General features: G+C 43.4%; 1 protein-coding gene across 11 annotated transcripts in view; it reads right to left on the reverse strand.

Moving 5' to 3' along the window:
• Positions 1-17,167, reverse strand: part of TMEM164 (transmembrane protein 164) — a 272,899-nt gene extending 255,732 nt beyond the window's left edge. The window contains exons 1-2 of one of the 11 annotated variants that reach the window (XM_090265431.1): positions 16,631-16,859; positions 15,650-16,316 (exon numbers count right to left, since the gene is read on the reverse strand). In XM_090265431.1, the coding sequence (XP_090121557.1) occupies positions 15,650-16,039 (390 nt within the window). In that variant the 5' untranslated portion in view covers positions 16,040-16,316; positions 16,631-16,859. The other 10 variants (XM_090265430.1, XM_090265428.1, XM_090265427.1 and 7 more) reach the window with 10 other exon arrangements.
• Between the last annotated feature and the right edge of the window lie 10,633 nt (positions 17,168-27,800).

The raw sequence follows: 27,800 nt of genomic DNA on the forward strand, positions 1-27,800 counted from the left end.
TTCCGTTGATTCTCATGCTTAACCCTTTGAGTGCCATGCATAATTTGAAATTTGGATCAACATGAGAAAAAATATCAATATATAATCTGAGGTACAAAAAAAGAGAACAAAACATAAAATACGAATTATTCCATTGTTATTTACATTTATAGTCATCGAAAAAGGAGTCTCTGGGAGCGACGCTGGCACTTTTGGGAAAATTTGTCAGCATCACTCACAGTGACGATAGCACTCAAAGGGTTAACCCTATGAGTCAGGAAGAACAAAGATCATCTCTATCTCACAGATAACAACCATAAGTCATATTTACTAAGCACCAGGCACTCTTCGAAATACTTTACATGTAGCCATGCATTTAATTCTCACAAGATGGCCACAAAGTAGATACTATTAGCCCCAATTTACAAGGAAGAAGGCAGGCCCAGTGATGTCAATTAACTTGCCCACAGCCACACAGCTAGAAAAAAGCAGAGCTGGGATTGGAACCTGGCCAGCCTGTCTCCAGAGCCCACACTTTTTTTTTTTTTTCACCAGTAAGCAACCATTTTTAATCACAGCAAATCTGTAGGCCTTTTTAAACTGGAAATTACAAGTAAACATGTCCAAATGACATAATTGAGATGAATATTTTGTTTTAAGAAATTGAAGCACTATTAGGAGGTTGATCACATCTTAAGCTTGGTGAACTCGTAACATTTTGCATGACTCAAAATTGGACCTTATAATCTGTCAAGAAGATCCATGTTATTCCTATTCCCCCAAGCCCATCCCTCCAGTCTTATCATGTGACTTAGGCTATCTGAATCATATCCAGGTTCTGGCTCCATCTGGAAGGATTCTTTGCACTAATGCCTGTGTAAAGGTAGGGCTTTCTATTATACAAGGTGCAAACTACTGTCACCACTTCTGGGGACTGGTGTCATCTTTGATGTTCATGTGGTTTTTTTAGTTACTTCCACAATGACAGAATGCAGTAGAAGGCATGGCCACATATGTCAATATATTGCACCCATACCAGAATATACTTTAATTTTGTTGTTCTCCACAGCAATCAAAATCAGAGTACCATCTTTAATCATAGTGGCCAACATATATATCCCACTCACTAAGTGCCATGTGCTGTTGCTGACAACAGCCCTACAAGGTGCAGGTACTGCTGTCATCTCATTTTACAAATAACAAAAATGAGGCAGAGAGAGTTAAGAGATTTTCCCAAGGTTTCCTGGCTCAAAAATGACAGGGCCATGATGTGAACCAAATGTTGCAGAACTTATATTCTTAACTGCCACACTCTATGCCTTATTATATAAGAACACTGAGGCACATAGTCTACTGATTAGCCAAAACAACTAGGTTCTGTCAACTAGTAGTGACAAAACCTATAAGCAAGGCCCAGGTCTGGCTGGCACTGAATCCAGTGCTCTTTCTATTATTCTTCATTGTTTACCAAGATCAATTGACCTCTCCCCTACTGGGCTGGGAGATTATTTTGACCTTTTTCCTCTTTGGCCTTTGTCACCTCTGCTAGACAAACTTTCTAGGTTCTGATATGGCCCCTTTCCCTGAACCCTCATTCAACTGCTCACTAAGAATCGATGAAGGCCTCTGTTTGAAGCTCAGTGATATTCTCAGCTGAATGAGTCCCATTTCCAAACAACCACTATCTCATGGCCGAACACGCTGGCTCTACATGCAGGCTCATTGAACACACATGTCTCACTGGACTAACTGCCCAGGGCAAGCAGCTAGCAATAGAGGCCACTGAAGCCAGGCTCCTCTGTGAAAGAGAGGAAGCAAGGACAGAAAAACACATGGAAAAAGCAGTTGCTTTAGCAGTCAGGTACAGAGGTTACCTGCAGCCATGAAATCCTCACTTTCCAGGCTTCAATAGACAATGATGTTAAACACACACACACACACACACACACACACACACACACACACACGATTTTTACTTCTCTACTAGTAAGCAAGGCAAAAGTCCTGGTCCTTTTACACTGAAATTGTTAAGGATGGAAGAGAACCATGTATGGCATTCTAGAGACAGAGGGAACCAGGAGTCAAAAGACCCAGATCTGCTATTATCTAGCTGTGACTCTGAGCAAGTCATTTTGCCTCTCTAGGTCTCAGTTTACTAATCTAGACAATTGAGGAAGAAGTCAAACTAGATGATCTCTGAGGTTTCTCTCAGCTCTGAGTTGGTATCACAACCTCAGAAAGTGTTTACGGAATACTTCATCCAGTATCCATAGTCAAACAAAAGTGAATCAGCTAGAACCAAGGAAAGGAAGAATTAGATAAACAAAACTGACCTTAGTGGAAGGCCACAAATGGGGTCTCATATAGGCAATATACTAAGAATAGTCTCTGAAGCATAGTATCTGCTGAAAAATGCTACAGGTAATGTTATTACTCCTAACTTTTCAGAGTGTATAGATATAACCAAAATTTATAGTGAAACTCTTCCTCCTAAATTACTTTTTACCCATGTGATGCTGTTTCAGGTTTACAGTATTTAAAAGGTCCGAGGGGAGACCCTGAATGACCAGCAGCACCCACTGTCCTTAAAGGCAAAGGACAGTTATGACTGGAAAGCGAGAACCCAACCCCAAGGAAGGTAACAAGCAAATAAATTTTAGGAGCCAGGATTAATTCTCAGTTCTCTGCAAACTGACTGTGGAAAAGGGGGATAAAAAAAAACAACAGGTGCAGACAACAGTGTACTTTGCATATTGTTTTCAGGGCAGACCCAAAGCAGGGAGTAAGAAATTTGGGAAGATGATCCTAGATATGTGTCCATCTGAGCAAACACAGCACTGGCTGTGAGGGATGGCCAAATACCACACAAAGGAGCCCATATGCTGCTACGGGTTTCACATTCCTCTCCACAAATGTAATGCAGCCTTGGCCTAAACATCACCCCTGCCTGACCTCCTTGCCCAAGGCAACAACCCTCTGGAAGCCCTTCTAAGAGAGGACAGCTGGTGTGTGTAGGGGGGGGGGCATTAATCTGTTCTCTTCACTCTCAGGACAGAAGCCCCACAAGCAAACACAGAAACTTGACTGTGGCTTGGTGCCAGTTTACAAGGCTACATATTCCCAGGAAAGTTGAAGTGGGAAGTCCAGTGAGCTGCCATGCAGCAGAATGTAAATCCAAAGGTAAAAGCAGCCCCTTTCCTCAGGGTGGCCTGATATCCATCCCTCTTGAGACTTGGGAGCCCGGGAAATAGGGTGCAATGCCCACATGAAGCAATAGCCGGCAGCAGCAGCAGTGATGGCCCAAGGGGTTGAAGGTAAAAATGCTGAAGATAATAAAGCACTTATGCACATGACCCTCGCCACATTCCTGCAGGGTGCAGAGAACAAAGTGCAGGGACAGGCATGTACAAGCTCAAGTGCCTGGAACTTAAAAAAGGAAACTCTTAACAAATGCAAACTGACGATGAACAACTGGTGATATGAAGAGCACCCTTTGATACCATCTCCCCTAGGTCTTGGAACAGCGACCTTTCACAGCTAACTTCTAAGGGTTGTGGTTTCTTTGGGCTGCTGTTTGCTTTATAAATGCCCTCAAGCCAGCTCCTCCCAGGGAACCAGAATAATCACAGAAAACATGACCTTAGCCTTCTCATTTCTCTCAACTCCAAGACTAAGGAACTGTGGATTTACCCACAGTGCTTGGGAATATGCACAGAGGTCTTCCAATGGCGCTATGAGGTAGGGCACCCCACCCCACCCCAAAGCTGTTAAGTTACATGACCAAGGCCTCAGCCCTGGAAGGCTGCACATAAAGGGGGCCTTCCTCTAGTGACTGGTGGTTTTGGTCCCAGAGCAAACTCAGTTCTGAAAGAGAGTGGCTGGTCTTGAAAATGAGAGAGGTTTTACCATATCCTGGAGACATAAAAATAATTGTCTATTTTTTTCTATCCATTTGCCAATGTGTAAGTCAAAGCACAATGAAAATCTCCCCCAAGGAGCCACATTTGCCACCACTGTGCTTCTCCTTCAGCAAAGATACTGGTGTATTTTAAATTATCCTTTCTCCTAGGAGCTCTGGGAGCAGCTCTTGTCCTCCAAAAATTACCTAATCCTGGTAACAGGTGGCACTTAAAAAAAGTTACGCTCCTCTCAACCAAATGGAATATAATAAAAAAGTAAAAAATAAATTCACACACCTGTCTCTGCCCACCCACTTCCATACCACTCTTTCATACTTCTGTTAGGGACTCACTGGTTTCCTAGGCTACCAATCCCAAGATAGCTTGCACCATGGAGCCGGCCCATTGATGAAAAGCAGGAATAATTAAGCTGAGCAGGCCCTATGAAGCCAAGCTTCCCACCAGTGAGAGCCATCATCCCAAGGACTGCACAATTAAAGGTAACATTCAAATTACTCACAAAACTGTCCTTAACTCTCAAGCAGCCAAGCCACCCTGCCCCACAGAGATTACTTGGATGCCAACTTCATAGAACCAATATTTTTGCCCATAAAACAAAGATGCCGAAGCAGCTTTTCTTGGATGAGGTTCTTAAAACTGCCTTCCTATATCTAATCCCTGTGATCTTATCCCAACATCAAGCACCCAAGTTCCCAGCAGCAGCGACCACCATAATAACGATGCTGGTTATCATCATTATCACAGCTAAAATTAATTGAATGTTTACTCTGTGCCAGATACTATATTAAGTGCTTTATTAGTAGTTTTTCATTCAATCCTCACAACAACCCTTCAGGATAGGTAGAGCTATTATTCCATTTTACATATATGGAAACTTGGGCTTAGAGAGGTCAAGTCAAGTAAGTTTCCCAGGGTTACACAGCTAGTGGTAGGATTTGAACCCAGACTTTTGCCACCTGAGAGTCTGTACTATTATCCAGTGTGCCATCGCTATCTGGCAAGTCAATGCAATGAGGAAGCCTGGTTAGCCCTTCTGTGCATACACCAGCAACTCAGATCTGATGATCATGACTCTAAAAGTCTCTCATCACGTCCTGTTTCCCTCAACCTGATTTCTGAAGAAAGTACCTCATTTCCAGCAGTCTCTGCTAATGCTCTGCCCAGAACATCTAATAAATGTTTACCCAGGGCTCCCAGAGCCGTACTTAAGGGCCTTAATGTGCAATCCAGCTCTGCGCCTTATTTAATCAGCACCTGAATGAAATGTCTTTTTTGCTAGCAACAGCCAGAGCACAGTTGGCCAGAGTCTTTCTGCAAACACAGCTCATCGACTGGCAAGGGCAATTCAATTCACAGGCAAAATACACTCTGAGTTTATGCCAACGCTGGTGTGTGATGGAGACACGGAGACTGAAGGCATAAGGATGGAATCAGAATGGGTTCATGCTTTCTTCCTCCTCCAGATAATGTTGCTTCTCCCTCTTCTACCCACCTAAACACCTGTCCATAGGGCATAACTTGGACTGTTTTTGTCAACAGGCCAATCCTCTCTAATCTCCTAACTCCTGCCATCTATTCCCTTCCTGCAGAACCACCCAGCCCAGGACAAGACTCATCCCTTTTTCCCTCTGAAATTTCCTCCAGCAGCTACTAGAAAGGAACCAGAGCCAACCAAGACATCCCCCAAACCCTCCCTCTTCAGGAGCTCAGGCTGGCAGCAGGTCTAAGTCCCTTGACATACCATGCACTGCCAGATATTCAAGTCATGCCCTGTTTAGCTGGCAAGAGACCTGAATAAGCAAAGAGGACTGGCACCCAGGCAACAAGGAGTCCTCTCCAAGCTTTCAGATTTAATCGCTGAGCCCAAGCACCTTAGAGGCAAACATCCTGGGGGGTCAGCAAGTAGGGTAATGAGACATTGATAACTCCAGTTCTATGGGTGGGGCAGGTGGGGAGGAAGCCAAAAACTGGACAAGGAATATGGGAAAGACCACTGCTCAAAAACACTGGAGATCAAATCAGGATTACAAGGCCCCTTTTAAAACTCATTCTCTTCCCCATGCCCAGCTGAGTCTATGGGCCATTCACACTTCAGTATGAATCTCTTAAATGGAACTGCTTCTTTCCTAGTTCACTCTTAGATGTCACCTCCTTGGATGCAGTGGGCATTTTGAATTGCAGAAGAGATTGTTTGGGAGCTTAGAGGACTCTGGATGGAGGCAAGCTTACATGGAGTAGGTGGGGAAAGAGACTTGGAAATAGAGAAGAAGGAATAGGAAAAATAAAGGATAGCATCACACTTCATTAGTTCTGCTATGGAATTTAACCATTCTATGAGCCATTAAAAAACATCTTCTAGTCACATCTCACTTTCTGTATTTAATGTCTGCTCACTATCATCAATGTTGTGTGTGTCTGTCCTTGACAGTGCGAACCCTCCTTGGAGCAACACAGGGAACACTATCTCACAAGCTGTTATATTGTACCAAGGATTCATGGACAACTGCAGCTGTCTTATTAACAGCCCAGAAATGACAGAGTGTTCCTATAGTTTTACTTGGTTTGCCAAGGGAAAAATAAGAAATCTGCCCCTGATAATAATATTCAAATGACTCCAAGTTACAGTTGAGATACTTTCCTGTGAAAGAGAAGGAACTTTTGCCTTTGCACATATTTCCTATGCCTTGAATTCCCTTCCTTCCTGCAACATCCAATGAACTCCTACTCATTCATTCGCACATGTTCATGGAACCCTATTAAAGACACTAGAATAGAAAACAGGACACACAATAATCTCCCCTCTCATGGAACTAAAGTGTCTCCTTCATGATCCAGGTAAAATGTCACTTCCTCTAAGAAGATTTTCTTAATTACACTAGAAAAATAAAAGACCCTCTGTCCTCTATACTTTGTTCAAATCTGTTACCATACATGTTATCTTGCAATTTAGTTGAACTCCTTTCTCACCTGTCTCATCTAACTGTGAACAACATGAAGACAAAGAATGTTTCTTATTTCTCTTTGAATCTCCAGTGCCTGACAGTGTTTCATACATAATAGCACTGGATAAATGTTCACTGAATGGATTCAAGAATGAAAAAGTTTACATGAGCATTTAAGAATCCTGCAAACAGAGGTAACATGCAATAACTATGTGTCAATATTTCCTATTGTTAGTTCCTGAAGAGCTTAGAGGCTGGAAGGAAGAAGAGGGAATGTAGAAGTACTAGAAAGTGCTGAAGGAGGCCTGGCCAAAATACTCCATTGACATAATTCCCAGTCACCAAAAGCCACTGGAACTGTAAAGCCACCTGACAATAACTTGGGGCCCTCAACCTCTAATTTCAGTCACATAATTTAGTGCCTATATAAACACTGAAGTATTGCCAGAAGACTAAATGCCCTGTCCATAGGGTAGTTATGCCAGACAGGATGAGAATTTGAACCAACTTTCCACCTAAAACATTAACTACTAAATAATGTCTCTCAAAGCGGAGCCCAAAATTCACCAGCACCAGAATTACTCGGGATCTTGTAATAAAAGTAGATCACCATCCTTGCCCTATACCTACTCCAAATCTTTGTAGAGAGCCAGGCACCTGCATTATAACAAGCTTCCAAGGGAATCTTTCAAAAGGAAGTTCAAGAATCACTGCTCTCCATACCCATAGTCTCTTCATGTCTACTCAGCCAGTTATTGGCAGAAGAGGAGTGCCTGAAACAAGACACCTCTTCACTTTAACAAACCATATAAAAGATCATATAGAGACTTCTGGCCAAGATGGAGGCTTAGACTGGCACGCTCTGTCTCCCTCCACAACTAAGTAGGAATACAACTACCTCAAAACAAAAGATAACCAGAAATTCCAGAAAATAAAACTACATGGAAGCCCAACATATGAAGTTATAAATCAGCAGTGCTTATCTGGATGGGTAGAAGGGGTGAAATCGGAATCGGGATGGAAAGGTCAGGCTGTGCTGTCCGCTGTAGCAGTGGGGAGAGCGGCGGGACTGTGAGAAATGCCAGGGGAGCAATCCCGGCTGCAGTCACTCTGGGCAGGTTGCGATCCCAACGCTGGGGAAGGCAGCCCTCCCATTGCCTTGGACTGTGAGCCGGTCTCAGTGCAGAGTAACAACAGGAATCCATCTTGGACCCCCACCCCCACACAAAGCACCACAGAGCGGTGAAAAAGGTCGCAGGTCACCGGGTAGTGATGAGTGCACGGGGCTCCGCCCCCTACAGCCCACCCAGGAAGCAAAGGTAAATAGAAAACTGACAGGATGAAGCAGACCATGATTGAAATCCCGGTGACACAGCGCACCAGGCAGCAGATGAGGGACCTAACCAATGAGCAAATAGGAAATCTTTCTGAGGCTCAGTTCAGAGCTATAGTCATAAGGTGGCTTACAGAATTAACAAAAGATTTGGAACAGGACAGGGAAGGAATGAAAGCTAGTCATACTAAAACGAACAAAAACACATACGAAACAAGTGGTGAGGAAATGAAAACCAGAGATCAAATCAACAAATCAGAACATAGGGAAGGAACAAACAGTCAACCAGTGCAGAAAGAGGAAACAAAAAGGGAGGAATATGAGGAGAGGCTCAGAAACCTCTGGGACAGCTATAAGCAAACGAACATTCAAATAATAGGATTGCCAGAGGGCGAAGACGAACTACAAATAGAAAAATTATGTGAAAAAATAATGAAGCAGAACTTACTGAACTTGGGGAAGGAAATAGACTTACAGATCCAGGAAGCACAAAGAGTTTCAGAAAAACTGGACCCAGGGAGAACCACTCCAAGACACATTATAAACAAATTGTCAAAAGTTAAAGATAAAGAGAGAATCTTAAAAGAAGCAAGAGAGAAGAAAAGAATCATGTACAAAGGGGTCCCAATTAAACTATCAGCTGATTTCTCAAAGGAGACACTGCAGGCAAGAAGGGACTGGCAAGAAATATTCAAAGTAATGAAAATCAAAAAACTACAGCCACAAATACTCCTATCCAGTGAAACTGTCATTCAGAGTAGAAGGGCAGAGAAAGTGCTTCCAGGACAAAGTAAAACTGAAGGAGTTCATTAGATCCAAACCACTATAATATGAAATGTTAAAGGGACTGGTTTAGAAGAAGGAGGATCAGAATTATGAACATTAAAATAAAAAATGCATCACAACAACCAACAACAGAAGCTAGGGAATTGAAACAAAGGCAAACTAAATAGGCAACGAGAGTGGAAAAAGAATTCCAGGTATGGGGAACATATTGGGGAGAGATCAGCAGGGAGGGGGAAGGGGGAAAGGGAGGCAGATGGTACAGGAATTAAGAAGCATAGTAGGAGGGAATAGAGTAGACAGGAAGAGGTTGAGAAGAACTATATGCACAACCAATGAACATGGACTAAAAGGGGGGGACAACTGGAGGGAGGGGGTCACTGAGTGGGGTCACTGGGTGGAAGGGAGCAGAAGGAAAAGAAATTGGGACAACTGTAACAGTATAATCAATAAAACATATTAAAAAATAAAGAACATAATACTTTTAAAGTAAAAAAATAAGATCATATAAGTGTTAACACTCAATGGGGGGATCCTTTCATAATGAGTACCTATAACAAATCATCATATTGTACTCTTTAAATAATTTCCTAATATTCTTTGTTAATTATACCTCAATAAAGCTGAAAAAAATAAAGTAAAAATTTTAAAAAGACATGAAAGAGCAGGAGAAGTTGAGAAACTTGGCTGTTCTTGCAGAGGGTATTTTAATGACGCATGATGGCAACCAGCTAGACAATGAAAAATACCAAAGGGGAGAAAGATGAAAAGTGAGTCACTAGCCTAATAACACTTTTTAAAAGTTTTTATATGGTATTAAAGAAGGACAAAAAGAAAGTAGATATGTCCAGATGTCTACAAGGGGATTAAGACCAAGATCCAATAGCATAACTTCCTTGTTGGGATGAAAGGAAACAGATACTTTGGGGAGAAAATGGATGGGCCGCAGTTCTAATAACCAGCTCTTTGTGATGGAAATTCACCCAAAAGACTTGTGAGCTGGAGCTGAAACTGCCTCTCTCTGGTTATTTCAAAAAACAGACAGGAGATTCTCCTAATGGGCACAAGGAAACATAGGAATCATGCCCATGAGACCTCAAGGGAATAGAGGGCCAAAAGAAAGAAAAAAGGGAATAATGAAATCAGCTCAGTCAGTCAGTCAGTCAGCATTATCTAGGCACACATTAAACAATTAATGTACATGTATGGTATTGTATTAAGCTCTGCAGGGAATTACGAAGAAAAAGAAACACTTCCTTTCTGCAAAAAAAAAAAAAAGTATTCCTGCTAATGGTGGAGATGGTGGAGATTGAACAAACATGCAAAAACAAGCAACTCAGCCAAACACTTACAGAATTACCTGCATATATACAAAGGTATAGTTTAAAGAGCCAAAAGTCTGAAGAATGTTCAGAGAGTTTGGAAAGGAAGACAAAGGGTGTTTCTAAAATGACTGGAATAACTGGAGTCAGGTCAAGGTCATCTGGAAAGTTTCATAGGGGAGAATCTTCAGAGGAGTACTATAGAGGGGAGGAACACATGACAAATCCCATGAAGACAATGACATTTATGGCAAAGAGACAAAAATTCTGGGACCCTATGGATTATCCTGAGTAGGAGCCAGCAACATACTGTTACTCAAAAGCAAGCCCTGCGATGGGTTGTATTAACAGGTGCATGGTGAAAGAAGCCTGGCAAGTACATCTTTCCTCTCTTCTAGCTGTGCGCCAGGCTTCTGGTTAGTTTCAGCATCCACTTTCATGGGCTGTGCATTAGAAAGGTATGCAGGCATGGGCCAGGATTCAGAGAAAAGCATCAGAAAGGATTAGATTGATGAATGGATTCTAATGGCTACCAAGAAAGGTGAAAAAGAATTGAGGTTGGTCAGTTTCTGAGTCTGAGGTAAAAATATAGTGGTCATCTACCAGCTTTGATCAACTTCATTCAGTTTCTCTGTTTAAGTGACCACACAGTTATCCAGAGGATTAAAATGCTTTGTTTGCTTGGGGTCCATTTCATGGAGAACACAGAGATAGGAAAAGGTTAAATAATTTGCCCAGGTTCCCTGGCAAGCCATGAGCTCAACTAGCATCATAATTTTAAGTCCCAGGGCTGTCTATGGGCTGTTTAATCCACCAGTCCACACCATTTCTCTTTATAATGGATGCTCCCAAAAGACCATCACAATGAAAAATGGAAAAATTCTCTGCAAATTTCCATGTGGGAAAATAAAACAAACTAAAAAGGAATGTCATGCTTCACTGCTGAGGCCCATATAAACATCATCCCCTTGTGTCCCCCTAGACTGATGACACAGGATAGAGTCCATCTGATAAGCTGTCACCAGATGGCTGGATCCCTCATTGTACCCATTACCCACCAATGTCAATTCCAAGCAGAAGCCATTATCCATGCTCCAGACAACAGATGGGGATGAGGAGGTGTGACTGGTCTGAAGTCAAGAAGTGGGGGTGGGCACACACAAAAACACTAGTTCTCAAATCCATCACGTTTTCTGTAAAACAAATCCATCATAGAGCAAATGGAGCACATTGGTGTATACTCAGCTAGTTCCAAAAGGTGTCACAAAAAGCTCAGGACTGTTTTGAGTATGTGTCACTCTACACTTTCAGGAAGGAGTGAGGAAATAAGGAAATCAAATGATGGACCAAAAGCAGGTTAGCCGTATTTGGTGGAAATCAAACATTTAATATATTGTAAAGAAGACAGAATATCAAATAGCAAATGACAACTCTAAAAAAGAATGGGGCTCACTCAATATTACTGGCCAAAAACCAGTGGCTTGGGGCTATGGGGATGACAGCATCAATTATTATTTGCCAAATATCCAGCCTGGATCCAGCCTGCCTTATGCACATACAACACTGAGGGTTAAATGCACTTACTGTGTCTCACTAAGTTCAGTGCCCCATCAGGAGATGTTGACACAGACACATACTGAACCAACAAGAATTGGACAAGTAGACAAAACATTCAAAATGGGATTTTTGTTAAATTTCTAAAGTAGAGACAATGTAACTGTATCTAAGAGAGATAAAGGGCCACTCACTAAGATGACTGGTCTTTACAAATACAATTAGTAAAGTCGTCTACCATTTTAACCTTTCTGCTGAGAAATTGTAGATTTTACGGTTTAAATGGCTATGAGAACCTCTTTCTGCTGAAGCCCCAATTCCCACTGTGGCAGCTCAGTTCTTAAGCCACCTCTGCCACTAACTTGGCTGGGTGATTTTTGGTAAACAGGATAATCACTCAGTTAATTCATTTTCTGTCACCCACACCTGCCAAAATAATATGCACAAGGGAACTAGCCATGCTTGAAGAAATACTTATTGATGTAATTGGTAAATGCCACTGATATTCAGCAAGTAGTTTAACAATGCTGGTGCTCACTGATCCTGTTTGAGGATCTGGCTTGAGCTTAGATGTGAGATGGTGCTGCTTCAATCATACAAATGTCCATCAGTCCACAGTCCCAGGGCCTTTGAGAAAGCAGACAAGATCAAAAAGAAACCTGGCACCAGGAATATCAATCAAGAACAGAACTTGGGCACAAAAACTGCCCTTCCTAATGCTTCTAAAGCTGGCAATGTGGCTAAGGGGAGGGTCTATGTAACAAGGTTTTGAGAATTAAATATTTTACAGACTGCAAAATGAGAGATGGGGAGACTAACCAATTTCCCTCCAATTCTTCTATTTCCTGGCTTAAAGTAATACCATCCTTGTTATAGACAAAACTTGCACTGAGTCTGAGGAACAAGGCCTTTCTATAAAGCCAAAATTGAGTCATCCTGTTGCAAGACACATATCAGAAATGTTTCTGCTAAGCTCTCCCTTTTATTTCAGCTAATGTCTCCCTTCCCTTATCAGAACCTTTGAACTCCATTGAATTTACTGCCATAATATAGCCTAATTCAGCTGACTTGCCAAAGCATTTCTTGGTACTCAACATCTCCCCTTTGGAATATACAGTCACAGGAAACATTTTAACATCTCTTTCTCCAGGTTCAAGCATTTCTATCATGACCTTATATAAGATAATGTATGTGAAAGTGCCCTAAAATAAAGAGTAAAGTGCTAGATAAATGTAAGGTAATATTAACCATACTTACTCTCATCAGTCATTGCTGCAACCAAGTCAGAAAACTTTGCAAGCATCGGTTGTGAAATGTTTTTAAGGACATACATCAACTTTTTTAAATCCACACATTCATGCTTCCCAGAAAGAGCCATAGGTATGGTATGGAACATTGGAGTCATCAAAGACTAAGTCCCCCAGTAGGCCAGAGGTTACTATTTAAATGACACAAAGCAATGACTTAGAAGTAAAGGGTAGAGGAGTCTAATCCTGAGTGAGCTAAAGAATTCCTCAGCACGACTCTGTTCAAAGCTTGAGCTAAGCACAGAGCAACAGAAAATGCACTGGTAACAGAAATTAGTCCACAGTCCCCCAAACATCCATCTCTCCACAGCAAACAGTTCTAAGAGTCATCATCATCTATCTGTACTATCAAGGGTGACCTGGTCAGGTTACCTTCTCTGGCTACACAGAGGTAGCAGCAAAAGATGAACAAGTCCACCTGACCTCAGCAGAGAAGAAATGAGTTTTCTTTTTCCACCCGAGGAGACAACAGCCTCTCTAGAATAATTATCTGTTGCATCTGCAGCCACTGCTTAATGGAGAAAAAAATCACAGAACACAGGCTGTCAAGAGGCAGAAGTGAAACTCTGCCTCATTTTGCAGATGGGCAAACTAAGGTCCAGGAACAGTACTTCCCCCAAAGTCACACAATTAGTTAATGCCAGAATGAAGTCTCCAGAGCCTTGTAAAAACCTCTAAAAACCTTTCCACTAAAAACGATGGTGCTGCCAGGTTTGACGTCATCATATCAGCAGCAACCCCAGTCAAGCTGAATTTAGTCCTTTGTTGACCTTCTAGATATGTGGCTGCCAGAGGCCTCAAGAGCCCTTTGTGGAAGAGGCACTCTCTAACCCTGACCACCTGCCATCCAAAAAAAGCACTCCTATCCCAAGAGCCTCATGCAGCAGCGGCTGAGAAGCGTTGTTTCCTCTCATTAACAAAAAGGCCATTCATAAATTTAAAAAAAAAAAGAAAGAAAGAGGACTGGCTCAAATTTAACACAGAAGGTCTAGCTGGGAGAGCCCTGGGCTTCCTTCCTGTGAATGGCGTCACTTCCCAAGAAGCCCTCTCTTTAAAAAATGCTGCCCCCTCCAACCCTGCTCAATGATGAGAGCCACCCAATCAATAGCAGCCTCTTATTACAAAGTTATCTGCACCTCTTGCCACATCTGCAAAATGGGAAGGGCTTGAGGCCATTTATTTACCACATTTTACAGATTGAGAAAGTGAGGCCAGTAACCTGCAATCAAAGGAGCTCCTAGAACACAGAGGGAGCAAGCATGCAGGCCACAAGGAGGCACTGCCATGCTGATCAGCCTCAGCCTCCCCACACACCACAGAGGCTGCCTTGCCATTCCACTGACAGCTTGCAAACCCAAAGACGGTGGGTTAGTTTTCCAACCCAGACAATAATTCATCTTCTGGCTACAGACAAGTGACCTCACTATCCCAGGGCCCCCACCAGGCCTGTCTAAAGGAGACAATAACCTTAACCTACTGCCCTACACAGGGTGGTCACAAGTCTCCTGAGAATAACTTACAAATATAAAAGCAATAAAGATTCTAATCACAGGTTTCAAAACTATCCCTGAATAAAAGACACCAGGTGTTCCACCACCTGAAATTTTGAAAAAGATTTTTTTCCCTTTTTCCTCTTTCTTCTCCTCCATGATTTTATAGTTTTAGAACATCTCTTCACACTGAGTACAGAAAGACAGTCTCACTCTTGGTCCTCAACCAGATTATTTTTATGTTCCTGGTACTTTCCTTTTCAATCCTATTTGTTTTTCTTAGCATGGCTAATGGAAGGTAAAGAAATAAGCTCTCGGAGTGCTCCTAGATCATGACCGCAGGAGACAGAATAAGAATAAGATAGAGAGGTTTGCAAAAAAAAATAATAATAAATACCCTCTCACCATGGATAGAAATCACCAACCCAAAGTTCACGAGTCAGCCTGGGGCCTGTTTCAGAGTGTACTTAGTAAGAGCTTGGTGCTGCTCCAACCCTCAGTATTCAAAGGCAGACCTCACCCTAAGAGCATAAACTTCAAAATGAAAGAATAATTAAGAGAAACCTGTAGAATTACTTCTCCAAAGTACCGTTGTGGAGACAAGGAACTTTATGTGACCACCTCCAGAAAAGAAATGTCACCAGGACTCTGAGAATTAACTGTGACAGACTGCATGGGGGCTGGGCAATGCTCTCCAGATGTGATTCAGAAAGGGCACCTGGCTGGGGCAGGACTTCCTGCTTGCGAAAAGACCCAGCAGGGCTGGGAAGGGACAGGCAGCCAGCCTGAGTGCAAGTTGGCTCTGGCACTATGTTCCTCCCCTCCAGTGTGAGGCTGATGCATTGTGCAGAGGTGAAAGAAAGCGAAATCTGAGATATGCACAAAAACAGCAGATATTTGGGAAATCATTTTTAAGGGTTCCACTTTCCACAGGGATGAAGTGCTCTACACTGTTGAGTGTCTTGAGCACACAAATGACTTATCACTAAGGCTGCCCAGGAAAAATTCAACCAACTCACATGCATCATGGTGACCAGGTGACAGGGGTTGAGCAGGTAGATGACGGTCTTGGTGGCGAACTTAAAGCCCACCTCCACCCCGAAGGTCAGGCACAGGGCTACTAAGAGCAGATTCTTGCTCAGGCTCTCCTTGCCTTCCTCTGGCCGCTGGGTCACCTGCTCTGGTTGGCAGCCACGGCCATCCCTACCGTCCTCCTTCGTCTGCCTCAGGATGTGCCGCAGGGCCACCAGGATCTCCAACAGGGCCAGGGTCAGGACCACCACACTTTCCAGCAGCCGCTGCTGCCAAGAGAGGAAGGCAGCACAGTCGGGGCCCCCATTGCCTGCAAAGCTGGGGTCCACGCCCCCATAGAGCCAGTCCAGAAGACTTTGGTAGCTATACCGGGACATGATAGGAAGTGGTTCCCCCTCAACCACCGTGCAGGAAACGAATGATATGGAACACAAGCTCAAGAGTTGCTAGGGTGGTGAGACCTGTACGGAGGGCACACCCCACACCCGCACTCTACTCCAGACACGGGGGCACCAAGAGCAGGAGGAGGGAAGCTACGCTTGAGGCCTGGGGTAAAGTGCTGGCTCTAACTTGTCCCCACGGCTGTCTGGGGAGCCCCCCGCGTTTCTCCAGTGGCCACCAACGAGGCAGGGTTGAAACGAGCCGTTGGCCAATCTAAAAGGAGAGGAAAAAAAAAAAAGGTCTCAAAGAGGCAATTGCATCGGGAATTATGAAGCGGGGAAGGGTAACTGGCGGGGGAAGAAAAAGGGAACCGGGGCAGTGGCGAAGCAAGCAGGGGTTAGGGGAAGCCGGAGGCCGAGTGGTTCAGGGCTGAGGGGACCGGGCTGCGCCGCAGGAGCGAACGGGGGGGGGGGGTAACCGGGTGAGAGGGAGGGTACACGGGGAGGCCTGGAGAGAAACAAGCAGGGCCGGGTAGGCGGGGAGGGCGGCGGGGATGGCAGGGGCGCCGGACTCCTCCTCTCACGCACTCGCCACAGGGAATCGCTTACTCCTGCAACCGCGTGGCTGTCTCTGCCCCCAGCTAGCAACTTCACTGCCTTCGTGTCCCTCTGGCCAATTTAGAGCCGTCCGGGTCCAGCCGCCTGCCTCCGGGTACACCCCCGAGACCCCAGCTCCACCTCCGGCTCCCGCCCTCCAGGCAGCACCTCCCCCACCCCGTGGCCGGCCCCAGACCGGCCCCCTTCGCGCAGGCAGCTGCGGGAGGAAGCCGGCAGGGAGAAAGGGAGGGAGGGAGAAAGGGAGAGAGGAAGGGAGGGAGGGAGGCCCGCCAGCCAGCGGCTGGGCTATGGACCAGCCCCTTCCCTCCACCCTGGCGCCGCTTGTTCGCTTCTTCTCGCACCTCACGCTGGGCTCCAAGAACCCCCCGCCGCATCCCTTGGGATTCCACTCACCAGCAGCTCAGCCCGCCACCCGGCTAGGGCCACCTCTCGGATCCCGCGCTCCCCGCACCGCAGCGCTCGGCTCCCTCCGTGGCCGGAGCCGCAGCCGCTGCCTCGCGGCTCCTCCTCCTGCCTTTCCTCCCCCTGCAGCCGCTGCGCTCGCTTCCTCCTTCTTCCCCTCCCTTTCTCCTCCCCCTCGACGCTGCTGCCTCCTCCCGTCTGACTAAACCTTTTTCCCCCCAGGCTCAGGAGCCAAGACTACACTACCTCAGCTCCTTCTCTCTTCAGGACCCCTCACTCCTGCTGCCGCCCCCAGTCACACCTCCCACCCTGCTTCTTTTCGCCTCTCCTTGCTCCGGACTCAATCTCCGCCTCCTTCCCCTCCTTCCTGGCCTGCCTCGTATCCTGCACTCTTGGAGCCTGCACCAGGGCACATCCACCTTCCTTCCCCAACGTGTGCTGAAGGCGCTTCTTCGGTGAAAACCTTATAGACTGAATCCACATCCTGCAACTCTCTTCTCCAGGGCACTTCTTCCTACATCGGATACCTCGCAGGCACTTAGCAGCCCTTACTAAGTTCTCAGGGGACTGAAGTCTAGTGCTGAGCAGCTGGCCCAGCTTTGCTTTGGAGTGTTGGCTGGATCTGGCCTTATGCTCCTCCAGACTCCTTATTTTTGCCCTGGAATAGTAGACTCAGTCAACACCAGGATGGCAGCTTCTCTCACATTGCTAGCCATATCCCCACTCCTGACACTTCAGTGCCTAGGATAGAGGCTTCTAGTCCTTTTCCCTGCTCTTTCCCCCCTGCTTGAATCGGGTATTTTTCTCTCTTTACCTTAAACTAAACAGCCCACCGCTACCGCTTCCTCTCCAAGCCCTCCTTCTCCCCTTTCTCCTACTATGCCTTCAGTCAGAGATTTGCTGGACCAAAACAAACTTCCCCTGACTTCTTTCGCTCCTTCCTCCTTGCAGGGTAGCTGCTGCTTCCCAACCTGCACTTGGCGAGGAGTCTTAATACTGAAAGGCCAACTGGGACAGTGTGGTAATGAAAGGGCCCAAGAACTGGATCAAGACAGTTGATAAAAACAAGGTCCTCCCTTCCCTGCTGCTTTCTACCCATAGGCTGTGCTTTGCTTTTCTTGGAACAAGGAAACAGGAAAAGGACTTCCTTAAAATCTACCTCATGTTGCTTTAATATTTATTGAAGACTCACAATGAGTTAGGACAATATTCACAAAAACACAGTTAGGCACCTTGCCTAGGAAACACTTTCAGGTGTTGGCTGCAAGCCAGACTCAAATTATAAAATACAATTGGCTCTATTATCAGGCCTTCGTCCGCCCATCCTTTCCAAGTCAGTTTTCCCAGCAAATTAGATCCTCAGATCCAGGTAGCCTTGTCTAATCCCAAACTTCTGTACATCCTTTACAATAGGCCCAATGCTCTTCAAGTGCTAATTAATAAAGAACAACCACAAACAAGACTTGATAACAGAGGCTCACTCATTCATTCTCCTTAGGTGTTTTGTTAAATCCTCTGCAACATAACCAGGAACATTAAGGCTAAAGCTGTGAAGCTACTGGCAATGACAAGCAACATCTGGAGACCTCAAGTTCCTATGCTCAAGGAAGTAAGAATGTGGTGTAAAATAGTATAAATGGAGCCACTTTAAAATGGAGTTGGAGCTTTCATCCCAGAGGAGCTTCCTTTTACATCTTACTCCTCAAATTTTTGGAATGTTAGAATTGGGCAAAATAACTTTTGACTGGACCTAAAGCTGCCCCGTAGTCCAAACAACTCTTTGCATAGATAACAAGAAAGCAGACATTTATCAATATGGAACTGAAAATCATAGACCTTTGGAATTAACATCACTATGTCAGCTTACCTGTACCTATGGAAAGGCCTCCCTTCTATTCCTGTAATTGTTACTCTTCCCTTTCTCATAAATGCCCCTTGCCCTCACCTTCTACTCAGAATGCTATTTGGGTTTCTGCCTGAATCAGTGCTTCCCAAATACCTGTACTTTTGGAAGTCAAATAAACATTTGTTGCCTCTCACTGTGGCTTTTTTTTTTCTTCAGGTTAACAGATTAGAGCAACATAATAAATGGCTTCATTAAACCCTCCAATTTCCATGCTGAACTTCAGTTGGGAATTTGGCCTAGAGATTCCTTGTGTTTCCAAATTGGCCATCTTTAATGACAGTAGCCAGGCCAACTTCCTCACCAGAGCCACAGACTCCTCTTTATCATAGATAGAGTAGCCAACTGTTTTAAGGACCTGGATTATAATTCCATTTATGTCTCTTACTTGCTGCAATTTATTCAACCTTTCTGTGCTCCAATTTCCATCTATTAATTGAAGGGTTATTAATTATCCAATTCCTAGCATTATGCATTTAAGTGAGTTGAATTATGTAGAATATTATGTAGTATCTGGTACATAGAAAGTGCTCAGTAAATGCTACCCATTATTTTTACCCAGTTCTGCATCTGTGCATGCATGCATGTGTGTATACATGCATACACACTGAAATTCAGTGCCCTCCCCCATATCTGTATAAACAATCCTAGCCATCCTTCAAATTCCAAGTGAAATTGCACTCTCCAAACCCCACCCACAGCTCCCAGAGCTGTCCCTCCTCTGGACTTCTATAGCAGTTATTGCCTGCACTACTCATTTTATTCTGAATCACATACTGCCTTCTATTGTTCACCCATTGTTAGTCCTGTCTCCCACACTCAAATCTTTGACAGCAGGGGATGGGTCTTAATCTTTTCTAACCCCAGCCACATCACCTAGCAGAGTGGCAAAGACAGTAGGCAGTAGACAAACACTGAAAGATTGTTGTCCCCATAATTGAACTGAAGCAGTGTGTCAAATTTTAGAAACTCAAAAAGCTTCACAAATTATCCTGATCATTTCCTTGCTGGTACACAGGCCAGAGGCTTCTTGTCTCCAAACAGTAACAAGAGCAAATGAGCTTTGCTTTTTAAGTACATCCTTGCAGCACACCATGAAAAAGGAACCTGGAATTCAGGCTCTGCTCAGTGAGACCTTGGGGAAAATCATCTCTCCGTGTTTCAGTGTACCCAGATAAAATGAAGAGGTTGGACTAGAATGGTTACTAAGATACCTGCTGGCTCTAATATTCCATGATTCCAGGAACTCAATCTTCCCACGTTTTCATCCAAGTTGTGTTTGAATATTAAAGCAGAAAGCTGATCTACCTGGCTTGGTGCTCTGAGCCCTTCTTTCCTCATTAAGACAATATCCTAAATTTCTTTGTCCAAAATACCTTCCCAGCTATAAGCTCAGCTGGCCTCCTGTGAAGTACAAAGTGTCAAAATGGTTATCACAGACAGATTGAAGCTCAGAGAGGTAAAGTGACTTGCCTAAGGTCACACAAGTTGGTGGCAGAGCGAGGACTAGAATTTGGGGTTCAACAGCATGGGCTTGCTCTTCAGCTTGGCCATCTGACCTTTGTTTCCTCCTATATTTCACATCCTTTGAATCCACTCCTGTCCCTCTACCTACAATCTAACCGAAAAGTCAAATGCATGCATGATCGTGCACAAGCAAAAAACAACACATAATCCTGATATTATATCAAGTGTTATCAGTAAAAATAAACTTCATGTATATGGAGGAGAACAAAGAGAGAAGCCTTTGTCTTGATGTATCTGCTTACTGGGTTTTTTCCCCCACAATCATTCAACACTAGCATTCATTTCACAAATATTTACTGAGACTCTATTATGTGCATAGGAATATGCTAGACATATAGGCAAACTCTGCCTTCAAGAAGCTTAAAATCCAGATAGAGAGTCAGGATTCACAAACAAAGAAGTTTGCTTAACAATACTTGGGGGAGGTATAATTACAAGGCAAGCAGATGAGAGCTGTTGCCACAAGCAAATCTTGCCTGTGCCAAGTGAGCTGCACAGGCCAGGAGGGCAAGACAAATTCAGGGGTAATTCAACACTGGCAATACTCATCTATGGGGGAGAGTTCAGCATGGCAGTGAAAGGGGCCAAATTTGTCACCCCAAAATATGACTCTTTGCCTTAAGGACTATCCTAGGCTGATTATTTTTAAGAAACAGCAGACACAAGTGAAGCTCTGAAAACCAAGTAGAAGTTACCCTTTTGTAACAGACATCTAACTTTATCAGGGAAATCTCCATTTGTAAGTGTCCTCCTCTCTATACCAGAAAGAAAAGAATGTCTAAATCCCTATAAACTCTTATCAATGGAGAAGGTAAGAACTAAATCTGCATAACTATCTCCCCTAACTGAACGCCCCCTCTCCCCAACATTTTGATTTGCTTTAAGCTGAAGATGGTGGCTTGGGTCATTTTGGGAAATTAGTTTTCCTGGCTCTCTCCTATGTATAGAGGACATGTACACATTATTAAACTTCTGTATGGTTTTCTCCATTAATCTGTCTTTTATTACAGGGGTGGCGTTTCAGCCAAGAACCTAAAAAGGTAGAGGGAAAATAATTTTTCCTCCCCCACAACAGTTACTCCTTGTGGGTTTCTGACAGGGAAGGAGGAGGAAGCCTTCTGGAGTGTTGGCAGTGCACTGAACCTTGATCTAGGTGGTATTACGTGGATGCACACATTCCTAAACATTCAAGACCTGTACACTTTAGAGTTTTGCACTTCACCATATAACAGTTATAGCTCAATTTATAGAGAAGAGAGAAACACTTGCAGTTGAGATTGCCAGTGTTCAATTAAAATATTAAAAAATTAAAAACTTTCAGGGAAGAAATCTTTTCTGAAAGAAAGGATTTATTGAGCCAAATGCTCTCCAGAAGAGGATCAGTTCTTAAGGCATGAAATCTAAATCACCAATGACACGGCTAGGTAGAAAAGGCAAACATGCCCACCATCCCAGATCCATTTGGCAATTTTATACACTATGTTCTAGGAAAGAAAGATATAAGTTGTTTTCAAAGAATTTACATTGGCTACAGGTAAGAGGGGCAGGAAACAATAAAGGGGGTGGCAGTTCTAGAACAGGTGCACGTTCTGAGAGTTCATGCATAAGAACTATAGGTTTGATGATCTCTCTAATTTTACCAATATGTAATATTAATGTATATACATAAATTTAAAAACCCATTACATTAGAACTACATGTCAAATAGTATATTTAGTTTTAATGTTTAATAATTATTAATCAAAATTATATGTTTAAGTTGTTTTAATCAATGTTCTATTAACAATGATGATAATTACCCAATCGTCAGTTGGCCCACCGTTATTAACTGGCTAATTACTTTTGTCTCTTTCTCTCACTCTGAGACCCACTGTAATTATAATTCAGATATCTTACAACTTTTCTCTTGTCATCAGGAACATCATTGTGGAGGAAGAGGTGGTATTTGATTATGGATGTGACTAAATCTAGCCCAGGAATTTTCAGCTATAACTACAATTTAAAATCAACTGGGAAGCATTTTAAAAACACTAGTTTTTAGAGGATCCAAGATGGCTGCAGAGTAGCTGGAAGCTCCATCCACTTGCTCCCAGACCCAGACAGGTCTTGCAGCTGAACTACAGAGCAATCAACTCGAAAATCCAGCTGAGAGGGAGTGACAGCATGTGAGAGTGAGTGTGTATGTGGACGAGTGTGTGTGGCATGTGTGTGAGAATGTGAGAGCCTGCCTGCCTGAAGGGCACTCAGGAGCAGGCAGCCTGGGCTCTCCTAGCAGAGCGGCTGCTGCTGATGCTGCCTAACCCAGCACTTCTGGTGGCAGATTTGGGGCAGGAGCCATTTTGAGGAATTTAAAATATCCCCCTTGGGAAGAAGCCTCTGAAGTGCCTTCACCTCGGCACCCAGAAATGTCTCTGTGCCCCACCCCACCCCGGCAGGGCCATGAACCCTGCTACAACCAGGAGCCAGGAGCCAGGTCCTGTAGTACTTAGTGGGGAAGGGGCTGTTGCCTCCCTGAGCCTAGGCCCCATGGGAACTGTAAACAGGACAAAATCTGACTGAGGAGACTGTGGTTTGACTCAGTAGCCACAAGCTCTGGGGGTGCAGAGAGATGGCCAGGGCAGTGCTGGCTGCAGGAACAGTGTGGTGGGAGCAGGCCCTCCAGAGGCTGAGAATCACTGGAGGGACCAAGAGAGCACCCCACCATTGATTCATGTTATAGTATTGTTGCGAGACTTCCCAGAGCCATCCAGAAGATATCCAAGGAGAAACTTTATCTAAAACTGTTGGAGGCTCTGGCAGGTTGTGGCCAGCCCAGATAGAGAGAGATTTTGTGCCTTTTGGGGAGGGGAGCGTGCTGAGAACAGGCTACCCAGAACTCAGTGCTGCAGTGAGGGAGCCACACAGAAACACTTTTAAAAGAGGAGCTGAGTCGAGAATAGAGACTTGACAGGGCCCCTGTGCTCGTGTGCATGCAAGAATGGCCAGGAACTGAACGTCTGAGATTCACTGCAGCCAGGCAGGTCCCCTCACAGGCAGGCGTGCCCAAGCCCCACTTGTGGGATTACACGCTCTACAGATCAATAAACCCAGGCTTAGTAGTGTCCTTCTGGGTGCATATCTGCAGGAGAAAGCTAAAAGCTCTCAAAGGGACCTTTATACTAAACACTACAAGCTACACTGTTCCTTGGAGCCTGATCCACGGAAACCATCAGAGCAGAGAGATTAGAAGCAGATACAAAAAGGGGTGTTCAGGGCCCCCAGCCTCTGTGCCTATACAGAGCTGCTGTCTACAACAAGCTGCCCTTTTTACACAGATTGGCCCCTCACAGGAAATGGGCAGCTAATTCACCAGAAACCATACATTATTGAAAAGAATCTGGGACAGACCAAGTCATGGGGTGAGGGGATGGGGAAACACTCCCACTATTGAACAGCGCCCCCCAGGGTGCTGCAGGGTTCCCACCCCCCCAATCCTACCAAAGGACTTCTCTGGAGACAGGTGGAGAAAGTACTGGGAGTCCTCTCCTGGGCCCTGGCCTGAACCACTCCTGGGCCCTGACCTGATGGAAAGTCAGCAGGGCAGAACAGTGGCACCCTGCCAAGCCTGAAGGAGACAGCGACAGACTGTGGATCACTTGTAGTCTCAAACAGGCTGCCTATGGCCAGACAAGGACACCATCTGACATTACCAGGAACAGATTCAAAAAGAGATAACAGTGGTAAGCACTAGATTCTATAGAGGTGAATTCTACTGTGGTCTTCATTATTTGCATTATTTTCTCTCCAGCATAGCTTTTTAACATTCATTTCTTTTCCTTCAAGTTTGTGCCTATTATTTCACTAGTCATTTTAGTTTATTTCAAATCTCATATTTTACTCCTTCTTTCTCTTACTCCATTTTATTGCTTCTTCTTCTTACTTCTTATTTTTGTTTTAAATTTTATTTGTTCTTTGGCTATGCCTTGTTTCTATTCCACACTCTTACTATTTCTCCCTACTCCCGCCTCTCAAAACCAATTTTCTTTTCATTAGTCATCTCACATTCTTTTTCCAGTTCTTAAAATAACCTTATTCTATTTCCACCTTCATCAATCTTCACTTGTTGGTTGTTGATATGGTGGTTGTTGTTGCATTCACCCAATTTATTCCTAGATATTCACTATTTTGGTATTTCAACTCTCAAATTTTACCATTCCCCTCTCCTACACCATTTTGTTACCTCCTGTCATTTCTTTCTTTCTTTTTTTCATTTAGTTTTACCTTTTCTCTGTCTTAGCCACATTTTCATTCCTCATTCTTAGTATTTCTTCTTCTTTCCCCTCAAAATCACTTTTCTTTCTTCTAGACATCTCATAAGCTTCCACCCCCCCCATTTTTTCTTCTTATTCCCATTCCACTAGTATTAATTTTTGCTGTTTTGTTCTTGATATTACTGTGGTGGATCTTTGTCTTCAATTCAGTTCCTAATTTTTCCACTATTGTTAAAATTTTTTGACCATCATACTAATATGCTCTTCCCTTTTCTCACTCTATATTGCTTCTTCTCCCCCTTTTAAAATTATGATGTAAGTTCTATTTTTTCTTTCTTCATCTTATTTCTATTCCCTACCTTTATTATTTCCCCTCCCTCTACCCTCTCAAAATCATTTTTTCAGTTAGTCACTTCATATTCATTTTCCTTTCTTACAATAGTCTTAATCTTTTTACACCTTTATTAATATTGGCTCATTTGTTGTTGATACTGTAGTTGTGTATGGGGGTTATTACTGCAAGTGTAGGTTTCATTTTCTGGGTTGTTTTGTTTTGTCTGGCAACACCTGTACAACAGCATAAAATACGTGGTGGGAGATGTGACTCTCAGACAGTCAGACAGAGAATGACCCCAAAACAACCATAACCCAATTACTACAAGAGAGCCCACATAAACAGCAAAAAGGGTATCCCAAGAACATCCAGCTCAGAAAATCAAAGAGACTGCACCACTGAGTCCCAAAGATCTCCTACCACAGAAAGTGACACAATATGTCAAAGCATATCAATATAATATGTAAAAACAAACAAAAAGAGTCACCTAAAGTGGGGAGACAAGGAAACAATCCCCACTCAAAAATAAATGAAATTGAGGCAAGTGTCTATCAGGCATTGAGTTTAAAATAATGGTTATAAGAATGCTCTAGGAGCTCAGCAAGAACTACAAGGAACTTTATAGAAGTTACAAGGAACTTACCGGGAACTAAACTACATGAAAAACGACATAGAAACTATCAATATGAGCCAGGAGGAAATTAAAAAATACAATATCTGAAATGAAGAATACACTAGAAGGAATTAAAAGCAGGCAAAATGAAGCAGAGGACCAAATCAGTGAGCTGGAGGACAAGGCAGAAAAATTTTCCACACAGAGCAACAAAATGAAAAAAGACTAAAAGACAAAAACCACAAAGAGGGTTTAAAGGAGCTGCAGGACAAAACATAATAATATTCATATCATAGTGTTACAGCTACATAGGCGAGATTGAACACTCTGAAGTGGTGTATAAAGTAAGCAAAAGATTTAATAATGGCCAGGAGTTGGGCAGACCCTGAGCTGGTCTCTAACATGCTCCAACCTACAATGGAGTCTAAATGCTGTGTTTTTATACTGATGAGGCCCCCCTTGTTTCTACTTTGGTGGGAAACAGCCTTAGAAAGAGGGGGCTGGGCAGGACTGCAGGAATGTCTTGGCAGTAATAGGAACAGAAATTTGCAAGGCTATAAGGTTATCTCCAGCGGCTGCATAGCTCTTCAGCCAGGGACAAACTCCCTGCGAAGCAATTTATCTTCAAAGGGCTAGACATTCTGCAAAGCACAACCTTCACAAATGTTATAAACCAGACACAAGCAAGCAAATGGAAGGCGATAGAGGCTGAGGTGCTTTTAGCTTGTATAAGTTACTAATTGCTATAACACTTCTTTTTACATTTCTTTTTCCAAGGCCTTTTAGCAAGTCCTTGCTACTTTTTACAAAGACCATCTGAAGCCCCTATATGTTTACATACTTAGCAGACCTTTGAAACTTTGTACAGGGAATATTTGGTGCCCCTATAATAGATATGCCAGAAACAGAAGAAGAGAAGCAAGGGATAGAAAACCTGTTTGAAAAATATAATAACAGAAAGCTTTCCTAATTTGATGAGGGAAAAGTTCACGAAAGCCCAGTGAGCACAAAGGGACGCAATCAAGATGAACTCAAAGAAGCCCCCACCAAGACTGAACATAATTAAAATGGCAAAATTTAATGACAAAAAGCACTTAAAAGGCAGCAAGTAAGAAATAGCTATTAACATATAAGGGAGCTCTGATAAGGCTATAAGCTAATTTTTCAACAGAAACATTAGAAGCCAAAAGGGGATGGCAAAAAGTACTCTACAAAATGAAAAGAAAAGGCCTGCAATCAAGACTACTTTATTCAGCAAGGCTCTCATTTAAAATGGAAGGAAATCCCTGGCTAGTGTGGCTAAGTGGATTGAGCATTGGCCTATGAACCAAAAGATCACTGGCTCAAATCTCAGTCAGGGCACATGCCTGGGTTGCAGGCCAGGTCCCCAGATGGGGGTGTCAATGTGTTTCTCACACATTGATGTCTCTCTCTCTCTCTCTCTCTCTCTCTCTCTCTTTCTTCCTTTCTCCACTCTCTCTAAAAATAAATTTTAAAAATATTTTAAAAATAAATAAATAAAATGGAAGGTGAAATAAGGAGTTTCTCAGACCAAAAAAAAAAAAAAAAGGCTAAAAGAATACATCTCCTCTAAACCAGCATTGCAAGAGATGCAAAAGGGATTGATTTAAGAAGAAAAATTAAAGAGAGAGAAAGAGAGGAACACAGGTACAAAGGGGTAAATGTCAATGAATAAGTACCTATCAACAATAAACTTAAATGTAAATGGATTAAATGCTCAAATAAAAAGACATAGGGTAGCTGAATGGATAAGAAAACATGACCCACATATATGCTGTCTGCCAGAGACACACCTCAGAACAAAATATCTACACAGACTGAAAGTGAAGGGATGGAAAAAACATTCCAAGCAAATGGAAATGAAAAAAAAATCTGGGATAGCAATACTTATATTAGACAAAGTAGACTTCAAAACAAAGGCCATAAAAACAAATAAAGAAGGTCACTACATAATACTTAAGGGAACAGTTCATCAAGAAGATATAACCCGTGTAAACATATATGCACCTAATACAGGAGCACCTAAATATATAAGGAGAATCTTGGAGGACTTCAGAGAAAGATATCTACAGCAACACACTCATTGTAGG

Source organism: Furipterus horrens, unplaced genomic scaffold (assembly GCF_987537825.1).
Source record: "Furipterus horrens unplaced genomic scaffold, mFurHor1.1.pri manual_scaffold_17, whole genome shotgun sequence".
Lineage (NCBI taxonomy): Eukaryota > Metazoa > Chordata > Mammalia > Chiroptera > Furipteridae > Furipterus > Furipterus horrens.